The sequence below is a fragment of the Perna viridis genome, chromosome 2, assembly GCF_037379345.1.
Source record: "Perna viridis isolate PV_CMFRI_1.1 ecotype Kerala chromosome 2, ASM3737934v1, whole genome shotgun sequence".
Classification (NCBI taxonomy): domain Eukaryota; kingdom Metazoa; phylum Mollusca; class Bivalvia; order Mytilida; family Mytilidae; genus Perna; species Perna viridis.
The window spans coordinates 18,533,331-18,545,026 of NC_142446.1; the positions used below are offsets into that span (position 1 = coordinate 18,533,331).

General features: G+C 31.6%; 1 protein-coding gene across 2 annotated transcripts; it reads right to left on the bottom strand.

Moving 5' to 3' along the window:
- Positions 1-2,480: 2,480 nt before the first annotated feature.
- On the bottom strand, positions 2,481-11,500 carry LOC148623912 (uncharacterized). Of its 2 annotated transcripts, none has more exons than XM_088566217.1 (6): positions 11,365-11,500; positions 8,637-9,235; positions 5,074-5,189; positions 4,664-4,800; positions 3,075-3,175; positions 2,481-2,592 (listed from the first exon to the last, which is right to left on the bottom strand). In XM_088566217.1, the coding sequence occupies exons 1-6, from the start codon at positions 11,455-11,457 to the stop codon at positions 2,577-2,579; spliced, it is 1,062 nt and encodes a 353-aa protein (XP_088422343.1). In that variant the 5' UTR covers positions 11,458-11,500; the 3' UTR covers positions 2,481-2,576. The 2 variants fall into 2 exon arrangements, with proteins under 2 accessions (XP_088422343.1, XP_088422342.1); XM_088566216.1 differs by having other exon boundaries at positions 3,075-3,239.
- Positions 11,501-11,696: the final 196 nt, after the last annotated feature.

The window sequence follows — 11,696 nt, forward strand, 5'->3', positions numbered from 1 at the left end:
TCATTCATGAACTTTTCTTTAAAAACCATTTAGTGGATTATTACCATATTTGGTCACAAGCGTTCTTAGGGTAAAATGAGAATGGATATGTTGAATATATCAAAAAGGCAACAACCCCACAGGCATTAAAAATTGTAAGGATTATATAGATCAAGAATAGAACATTGCTGCCATTCTTCATGGGGTCAAAATTGTTGGACAACTTAGAGTTATTGCCCTTGAAAGGTAAAAAAATGACATTTTATGCAATTTTTGGCCAATATCATGAAGCTATAATAGATAGGGAAAAAAAACTTAAGTTGATGAAAAAATCCTTAAGATACAGCTTACCAAAGTTGGGCCAAAGATGTCCGACGACTCCTGGTTTGATTTATTACCCTAGAAAGGCAAAATATGACTTTTTGGGGGGTTTTGATTTATCAAAATACCTTATGTCACTGGTTCATGCCTGGAATTTCTCTACAGTTTCTGAACACTACACAAATATATAGTCCAAATGTAAATCCTTTTAGCTCACCTAGCCGGAGGCCATGTAAGCTTTTGCCATCACTTGGTGTCTGGCGTTAACAATTTTTCATAACTCTTCTCCTCTGACACTCTTGACTAATTGGGACCAAACTTGGTATGAATGTTCCTTGGATTATCCTGCACAGAACTGTTGTGGGGATTTTTGATCTGTCGAAAAACATGGCAGCTGTTACTAAAAACAGAACATAGGGGTCAGACAGTAATTTTTCACATATATCTCCAAAACCGTTAGTTTTAGCCAAATTCTGACTAGGTAAAAGTGTTCTGCATGATGAGGTCTACCAGTGGTCAAATTTTCATTTTAATCCATTAAGCCAAGTTATTGCCCTTTTTGACATTTTTTTTTGCTATTTTTAATGTTATTTCTTTCAAATATCTTCTCCTCTGACACTATTTAACCAATTGGAACCAAACTTGGTATAAATGTTCCTTGGGGTATCTTGCATAGAATCGATGTGGGGATTTTTGATTCCTCAAAAAATGTGACTGCTGTTACAAAAAATAGACCATAGGGGTCAGAAAGAAGTTGTTTGCATGTATCTCCAAAATTGTTAGGTTTAGCCAAACTCTGACTTGGGTTAAAGTGTTCAAAGGGGTCAAATTTTCATTTAAATCTGTTAAGCCATGTTGGAATTATTGCCCTTTTTCAACTTTTTTTGCTATTTTAATGTTATTGCTTTCCGAAATCTTCTTATATCACAATACTAGACTTATTTGAACCAAACATGGTTTGAATGTTCCTTTGGGTATCTTGCATAGATCTGAATTTCGCAGAATAGTTTCTGAGGAGCAGATTTTTTAAAGTAATAACATCAAAAACAACAAAAAACTTCCAAAAAAGGCAATAATTCCAACATGGGTCAACAGATTTTCACAAAATTTTGACCACAGATAGATCCCATAATGCCGAACACTTTTAATATGTCAGAATTTGGCTAAACCTAACAGTTTCGGAGATATATGCGAAAACTACTGTCTGACCCCTACGTTCTATTTTTAGTAAAGGCGGCCATGTTTTTCATACTTTTGCCTTGAAAAATATGTCTTCCATGTTTCATGTAATGTGGAAAAGGTTATGAAAAATCTATTGATATATTACTAAAAGTTGAACTTCAACACAACTATCTTTGTAACACTAAGTGCGATAGCAAGGCTACAGGTACCATGCCATACCATCATGGAAAAGTTTCCAATTTAAGAAAATTTCTCAACTTATGTTGGAATGATTATTAATGGGTTTTGTCCTTTAAAAGCCTTGCAGTTACTGAAATCTAGCACAGATCATATTAAAGAATCATGAATGACAATACCATTAGATAAATCTTTTCAGTTCAATAGTGGTAAAATGGGTATACTTGATCTAAATTTGCTTAATTTCAAAATTTTGTCAGTATTTATGAAACATTGGAGTACTCATCCCTACTTTTTGATGAAATTGAAAGAGTTCATTTTCAACATTCTACATTCTTTAGGATATTTTTGGTTTTGTTTTGTTTTCAAAATATCATTGTTATGGATATTTATTTATTGAGTTTATGATACAAATGTATGAATTGTCTCACGGTTCACTTTAGAAATAAGCCTAAGATTTTGTACATTGTTGAATTGCAGAAAAAATCTATATAAATGTGTAGAATTTTAGATGAATAGTTCAACATAAATTGTGACAGATGCATTTAAAAATAAATACACTACATATATTATTCTTTTAAAGCATTTGCTCATTTGATAAAAATGGGTTTTTTTTTCATGCAATTTTAAGTTTATAAGGCTACACTAAACACCAATCACAGTTTTGTAGACAGTTTTTGTATCTATTTTAATGACCTTTCAGTGAACACTAAAGCATGCTTACTTAATTCCAACTGTACACATTTTCCCATTTGTAGTTTCACAGTTAGCACTATGCTCTCACTTTATTTGCAAGTATAATTGAAATACATAAGAATGAATTCATTCCTATTGGAGTTCTTTATTATACTGCATGATTAAATATAAACAAGTCAGTCAAGTCTTTGTTGGAGAGCACTACACATGTGGTGGAGGCCTTAGTTTTCTCTTACTCTGAAATAGAAAGAATATTTTGCTTCAAATGCAAAAAATCAATATAAAAAAATTACTCAAGCATTGAATGTAGTAATGAACTCTACATGTAAGTTGAAGTTATGATTTGATTTGATTTTCTGTTATTTTTCAAATAGATTGAGCTTGTCATGATTAACTGATCTTATTGGTCAGGTTACACTTGTGCAAATTGTTTTATAAAATGGTGAATGCAAGGTGGGTGGGTGGGGAAAAATTTTACATAACATTTTTCTCAGTAACTGTAAATTACAGCCATTAGATATTTGGTACGCAACTTCAGTATGGGCTATATTGTGGGATGCTATTTCAGGTCTTTCACATTTCTACTTCCTGTTTACCAACTTTACAGAAATCTGGCCATTTCTGTCTTTGCCCCATTTTTAAAACAACTGACTTTCCTTAGGACAGCATATAGCATCTACTTACAATTTAAAAAAAGATACTACTTAAGTTATATTTACCCTTCTTGTACCAAGAGGTGACTTCTTTTCAAACAGTTCTTTTCTTTTCTTTCTTCTATCCCTGTCTCTTTGTCTTCTTTGCTGTTTGTATACTTCTGATTCTTCAAGAAAGACAGGTTTAGCTCTATGACATTTCCTCTTCTTGGTAAAATCTACCCTTGGGACCTAAATGAGTAATTTTAGGGTGTGGACTCTTAGGGGAAACCAAATTATATATCATTGTACATGTATTGGTAATTTGATATAGTAATTCCAGATTTAACTGTCTTTATCTTATTGACCATGTTTTTGTAAAGCTCAGAATCTCCACAATTATTCATATATTGAAGTGCATAATGTGTTTTAATAAATATGGTTGCGATAATGAACAGAAATGAGTTTAGCAATTTGGTTTTTGATGATTTGATATAGCCTTTTTAAAACAATGTGAATGGTAAATGGACAGCAGTTTCTATAGATGTAGATACTTTCGGTTATTTTAACTGGAACACTAATTTGTGAGAAAATTGAAATGCGGCCAATGCAGAAGGTGTAAGGCAATAATGTTGTTTTCATATAACTAGATCCTATTTGTGCAACTAGTTAAACAAAAACTGCAATATATATAGTCCTATAAGTGTTGAAACAGCTCCTCATTATAATTAGTTAATATATTTTTTTTAAATAATGTTTGTACAGACTTATAGTCCCCTACACACGTGATACAAGTTAAACCCTTCAAGTTTAAAAAAAGATTAACAGGCCAAAATACACAACTTATCAGATTCACAGATTTACAGATTGTAGATAACTTAATTTATATAATAGTTCCAAAGGCCAAATTTAAAATAGGGATAACAAGCTTTTATTAGACCTTTAAAATGCAACATTCTGATTTGTATTATTAATTGCTCACAATCTGTATTTCCAGTGGCAATCAAAAATTATTGACCCCATTGTCCTATTGTCCCATCCCTTTTTCATTTCATCATCATTTCATGTTCATTTTATTATCAATTTCATGTTCATCGTCTGAATATAGCTGAAATATTGCTGCTCAGACGTTAAACCCCAACAAACAAACAAAACAAACAATCTGTATTAAGAACTTTTTAGAAATCTTGGCTGTGTGTTTTAGAAATTGCCATGCAAATGAACAAAAACATTTTTAGTATTCAAGTTTGTTAGTAGGAAGACTTGTTCATTCTTAAATTAACCAGTTTTATTTTCCAAATTTTTCCAGATTTCCTGTTATTAACTTACTTCACCTTTTATATGTTTACTTATTTAAACTGTTTATTGATCCATATAAATTTGCTGGAATTTAAATATTAAGTGAAATGATTCTCTTATTATTATCAATTTTTCACAGTTTTGAGATTTAAATGGATTTTTTTTCTAAACAGAGGCACAGAAACACTCTAGTATTTTTTTCTAAAAAGTTTGTGCTGATGAGATTACCATATGTAATATATTAGATTGGTTTTTGTTTTTATGTAATATGAAAACAGTTTGGCTTTTATTTTGGTTAAGTAAAATGTTATGGAATTAATCTTGATATTGTGTTTTGTCTTGACTCAAACTTTATAAAATTGATCAATATAAAATACCTTTTGGAATTGAGGTTGCTCTTGCATTGGATAATCGTTCACCATATTCAAAACATAATCTACAACATTTGCATCATTCACTTCATTATAGATGTCTAGCTCTTTATCCACTAGTTCTACTGGCTTGGAATCATCATCTGTAACACATAATATAGATTTTATATCAGTACATGCAGTTGAGTTACGAATTTGATATGATAAATTTACTCAAGGATTATAAAATGGAGAGTAAATTGTATAAAACCTATATCACTGTTGAAGGAAGGGATTTTTTTTATCCAATTTAAAAGAATGTTTCCATTTACAGGACATGTTTATGTTTAAATTGGCATTATGATATGAACAGACCAAATTTTTTTTAATGAAATATAGAACTATGTAATGAAAAATAATGAAAGTTTAAGATATACCAATGATATTCAGCAAGTCAACATTTTCTTCACATTTTTCTGGTATACTGTCAAGCAGTTTTATGGCCTCATTTAACATGGGAGTAAAGGCAACATATTGTCCAAATGATGGAGTGCTAAAAAAAAAAAAAACACACAAACAAATTAAATACTATCATAATTCTGATTCATCTTAGCATTTATACTCAGACTTTCACTGAGTTCAAAATTCAATGTCAGTGCCTGTCTTCAAAAACAATGTAACTTGATTTAATTTTTTTAGAAAGACTGCATTTTTATGGAGAACCGAATACTTTTAGCATTTAGAAAGCCTAATAATATATATTTACATCCCTGTTTTATAGGAATGCAAGCCTATTCCTGTCTGCTATTAATGAAAGCATAAATTATAGTACTTGTACCAGTAATTCTTTTTTAAATTACATTGATGGTCAGTTTATAGCTTACATCAGAGATATAAACAACAAAATCTTTTGCAGGTTATTAATTTCTATTTCCTTTTACCTGTTTCAATGAAATCTGTTTAAGGGCTCAAATTCCATATGCAAGTTTTGATTGGTGATTTCAGTCGTAGGAAAATTTATATCATTCCAAACATTATTGTGATTCAAGATTCTATAGCACTGGCAGAAATGCAGTGTCAAGTGGCACTTCAGATTTATTAAAGAACCTTAGTGGGCACTCACATACCCCAGGCCCCACATATTTTCAAAGTCAATTTCTATCCCAAAAAAAAGTTTGAAGTGAAATTTAGGACTGTTATATGTAAAAATCAGAGGAGCAGACAAAACTTAAACTTGATCTGTAACTCATGATGGTAGACTTACATACCAAAAAAACAGCTCAAGGGTTCAGAAAAAAGTACAGAAAGCTGTTATTCCTATAAAAGAAGTAGGTCAGGTAAGAGCAAATGTTTGCCCCAAAATCAAAATGTACTTGTAGAAAGTTGTACAATGTTTCTCAAACTCTTTAATGTACATTTCAGTTGATTTGATTGATTTATGGTAATAGTTTGAATATATATGGTCATATAAGCCCCTCAAACTTGGCTAAAATTGAAAAAAATCTGTGAAATATGCTGAAAACGTCAAACTTTGCAATTCTTGACTCTTTAAACATTTGCAACATGGGTATCGAGCTTCATGATCCACAATTACAACTGATAAGAAAATATCTTGAGTGAAATCATGTGGCCACTTCCATTCCACAAAAAAATCTTAAAAATTGCAGAAATGTTAAAACTGTGTTAACTTTGTAAAATTTTCATAATTAAATACTTTTATTCATGGAATTATGTCCAGTTTGTCAAAAAAAGATTGTAATTAATATTTTACTATACTACTACTATCTACAAATAAGCTTATCAAATTTTTAAAAATGGACAAATTATGAGGTCAGGAATGGTCCTTACCAGACCTCCTATTTTTCCAGGTTCAAGGACTGTAATAGCATGTGTCCAGGGGAGGGGTCTGTAAATGTATAATGTCCATAAAAATAAGTAGGGCAGAACAAAAAGTCACCTGCAAGTGTTTAGAAAAAAGGTGTGGAAAACTGCACTATATTGGATAGGTAAAAAGTATTATACTCTCAGAAACTTCATTGCATGGGGTACAATTAATAACTTTAAATTTGTTGTTTATTGTAAGAAGAAACAAAATTTACACATAAAATAGTATGCTGCAGCAATGCAGGCACTGACCATGTTTGGATAGTTGTGCCTACTATCCCAGGAAAGATGGAATCCATATCTGTGGGTCCTGCTGTAGCAATTACACCATATATTCCTTATGATCAAAGTTCAAGGTCATAGGCCACTGTCCATGGTACACAACACATCATCTTTATGTGATTTACCCACATGCCAAATATCAAAAGCCCACATCAAAAAACAAAAGCCAGGACATCATTTTGTCACAAAAAAAACAGGAATTTGACCTTGAGGTTAAATTTCAAGGTCATAGGCCACTATCCATGGTATGCAATACATTGTCATTAAATGACCCACATGCCAAATATCCAAAGCACACATTGAAAGACAAAAAACCCAGACATGAGTTTGTCACAAAACAAGAGGCTCCCATGAGCCTGAATCGCTCACTTGGTTGAATTTTGCCTTTCAAAGGCAATAAATTTAACAAGAAGTTGTCCAACAATTTTGTTTCAAGAAGACTTTTGGTAGGGCTTATCATAAGGATCATTTCAGCAATTGAAAGTTTCTATCTATCAAAGTTTTTAAGATATTGGCTAAAAACTAAAAAAAAAAAAAAGCTGTCATTTTCAATGGCAATAACTTTTACAAGGAGTTGTCTGACAACGTTAATCCCTGAAGCCTTTTGTAGTCCTAATAATAAGGATCATATCAGCTATTGAAAGAATTTGGCTAAATCAAACGGTTTTGGAGATATATGAGAAAAACTACTGTCTGACCCCTATCAGAGAGTAATTGTAATTGTTAAACAGCTGTAATTGATTACATTTCTTTGAGTAATCATTGTAATCATTAAACAGCCAAAAATTTGATTACATGTAATTTAATTTAATCAATTACTTTTCAAAATACCCTGTAATTCTGATTACTTTATTACATTATGATTACAATGGAAATATTAAAGCCTCAAATGGTATCTATTGATAATGCATTATGTTAACAACAAAAAAAGAGTAAAACAATTGTTGATCATTCAATGCTTCTTTGTGTAAATTTTTCATTTGTTTTTTCTTCTTTTTTTTTGTGAAAATATTACAAAATTTAAATTCAATACCAACAAGTAAAAACAAAAATCTAGTTATTCTAATGAAAAAATGTTCGTTAGAGCTATCAAAAGATCCTATAAAATTGTTTTAACAAATTTGATTAGAAGTACAAAAGTAAAACCCAAGGGTATTATGGTTATTTTCTTTCATATTCAAATATACCTATGAAAAATGAAAATTACACCACAGATAAATCTTGTCATACTGAACACTTTTACCCCCATGTCAGAATTTGGCTAAACCTAACGGTTTTGGAGATATATGCGAAAAACTACTGACTGACCCCTATGTTCAATTTTTAGTAACAGCAACCATGTTTTTCAACAGACCAAAAATCCCCACATCAATTCTATGAGGATACCCTAAGAAACATTTATACCAAGTTTGGTTCCAAATGGTCAAGAAGTATCAGAGGAGAAGAGTTTTGAAAAATTGTTAACGACAGATGACATCGACGAAAGACGACGATTGACGCCAAGTAATGGCAATAGCTCACTTGGGCTTCAGCCAGATGAGCTAAAATACACAAATATGACCTTCAGGTCAAAGTTCAAATTCATAAGCCACAATCCATGGTACATGACATATCTTTTGGTTATCTACCCACAAAAAAGACAAAAAAGTTACAGCTTGGACACAAATTTGTAACGAATGGATGGACAGACTGACAGAGTGATCACTACATGTTCAAATGAATTTCTGATTATTAGTGGGACTAAGATTCATAACTATGTTTAGTGAGTTCAGTAATATATTATTTTAATAACCTGTTATCATTCACTGGGTATTCCTTAAATTAAATTAGATACCTTGCATTATTACTTTTCTGTATTCTAGGTGTTGCACAAATGAATGATCTAAATAAAGGAGTCTTTGGAGTTGAAGGCTGACTATAACTGAGGTTAGTGATTCTCACAGGATTAATTTTTGGTGTTTTCAATGCTGAGTTTATCAAGTTCTTTTTTAATTTTGCTTTAAATGCCTTGGGGAGGCGAGATTCAGATGTTGAATAAAATGCAGGATAGCTGCTTGTACTTGATGACAAAGGTACTTGTATTGATGTAACTTTCTGGCATTCTGTTTTAACAAGCAAAGGTTGGGAAAATATGGGATCTATTATACTTGATTGGTGATCTGACACAGGTGAATGATCATTGGATTGACCCTGTGTGCTACTTTCTTGTTCATTTTTAGTTTGCAACAAACTGATACAAGCATCTGCATTCTCTTTAGTACTGATTTCTTCTCCATTTGATTCTCTAATAAACTCCTGAACTAATGGTACACCAATTGGATTGGAAGTTGACTTCTTTTTTTGTTCAGTCAACAACTTGTTTTGGCTACTTAGTTGTTCAAAAAGTCTGAGATTTTTCCTTTTTCTTGTCTGCTGGACTTCAATCTGATGAACCTGTAATTTCACATGTAACATTTATCAAAGGTTCTTAGTGTAATAATATTTGATCCTTTAAATTACCCTGTCAACTGAATGGTTTTTGTGTCCATATAATTTTTCACCTTTCCTACTCAAAAGACATTAAACAGGTATAACCTGAAAGTCTCACACACAACACTATCAATCAAACTGAAGCTTCAAACCAAATCTGTAAGCCACTTCCATGCCTATAAATTTCAATTCTGAGTTCAAAGCATTCTAACTTAGGTTGCTCATCTCTGCTAGCCAAGGGTTAAGGTCCTATAAACATAACCATATGCAAAAAGCAACAAAACTGTTCTGCAATTAAGACAAATAGTTGCATGATGTAAAACCAACCAAAAAGCTTAAATACACAATAAACCATATCAAGTTGAAGTTATGATTTCAAACCATTAATCCCATGATTTCAGGACAAAAGTTTACAAAACCCTAAAAAAAATAGCCTTGCAAACAGGAAGTTGTACAACCAAAACAAAAAGCTTTCAGAATGAAAATCCCACTAAGGTGAAGATGCTTGCACACAAAATTTTAAATTACTGCTGCATGATATTTGTGGCCAAAATTTGCAAAACAAAAAAAATTGGTCTTGAATGTGCAAGCAATCAATAAAAGTTTAGAAGGGGACAACCATATGATTCATATGATATGAAGCCAGGGGTGGGGCTGGATGTTTTAGTAAATAAATAGTGTGGCCCTGAAAAAGTTTAAAATAAATATTTGGCCCCTCTTAGCTACTAGAAAATAAATTTTCTGACCTCAATCCAGATACTGCATTCATGCAGGGAAATAGAAATAAAAAATCTTGCCCTGATCATGAGAATTATGACTTAATTTTTATACAGTTACAGTTTAAATGGTACTCTGTTATCAGAGGAAGACTGTCAAACTGATTTAGGTGCTTTAATTATAACTGGGTATTTCCAATGACTTGTACTCTGAATGTCATATTTCAAATGTCTTGAAGAAAGCAAACCAACATTAATTAGGTCTAATAAAGAGATTTTTTATTAACTTAATATCTGAGAAAGTATCAATACTTTATAAATCAATAATGCATTCAATTTTAGAATACAAATCAAGAACTTGGTTACCATATTTATGAAAAGTCATTTCAAGAGAGAGTACAGAGGTGCAGTGTGTTCACCTACTAATGATTCATTCAATTTAGAAACTTTACAACTTAGAAGATGACAACAAGATATGTGCAAAACCTACAAAAATGTTCATCTAATTTTGATTATCTCTTGGAACTGAAAGAATCCAACACAAGATATCAAATAACAACAAATAATTGAAACACTGGTCTAGAACAGACATTAGAAATACTTTTTTTCAGTTGATTTGTGCATTCATTGAACTTGATTCCTTCCTCTACTGTTGCCACTCCCTCTCTAGAAAGTTTTAAAAAGAGACTGAGGTCCTCACCATAAGGAGAAGAGGACAGATCATCACAGTAACAAAGTAACAAAGTAGATGAAGTTGTAGCTGAAAATAAATTTTCAGACTGCAAAATTTCAAGAAATAAATATATTGATCCCACTAAATTTGCCTGGCCCTCAGCCTTAGTGTACTTTAAGGGACTCTGGTATGGCTTCAAAAAGTGAATAGATTAAGTTTTTCTTTACTTTATGGGACTCTCATAAATAGTGTCTTGTGTGTATTTCATATCCTGTATGTATGTTGTGGGTCCCTTAAAGTACACTAATTATAGGGATCATTTACTTTAGGGGACTCCCATAAATAGTGACTAATTAGTGTCTTGTGTGTATAAGAGTAAATGAAATGGATAAATTTCATACAACATACAAGTAAACTCCACATTCAGTCAAATTTTCTCGCGTGATAATATGCTATTTATGAGGTGGGTCCCCTAATGTAAACTTGGGAAATCTTGAGTTCCCTAAAGAAAATGAAGACCAGGCCCCCTTAGCACAGAACAAAATAAACAGTAAAAGTTCTGATATTTTTTTCTTACTGTATGTACAAATCATGAAAAATAATTAAGAATTAAAGTTTTAAATATTAGTTCTAGAAAAAAATGTGATTTTGCATAGATTATAGAAACAAAGGGGAAATTTACTCTCTGCATAAATTCAATGAACCTGTATTGTGGAACATATATCATCGGCATTTATTTCAACCAATGGCTGATTCCTTAGACTACGAAGATAGTATCCTGGTAGATAAATTTTCATGTTTCTTCAAGTTATATCTGTCATCGTCTGCTAAAATGTCCAGGAAAAGGAAAATAATAAGGTATTCCGAATGGAAGATCCGTACTATCTGTTGTTAAGTTTTATATACAATAACAAGTTAGCTTGCCATTTCTGATATATTTAAGGTAAAATGTAAAAATCTTATTGCAATGGGGTGGACGTTTATTCAAAATTTTATATTCAGATGATTTATTAGGTTTTGAGTCTAGAACCGGGTC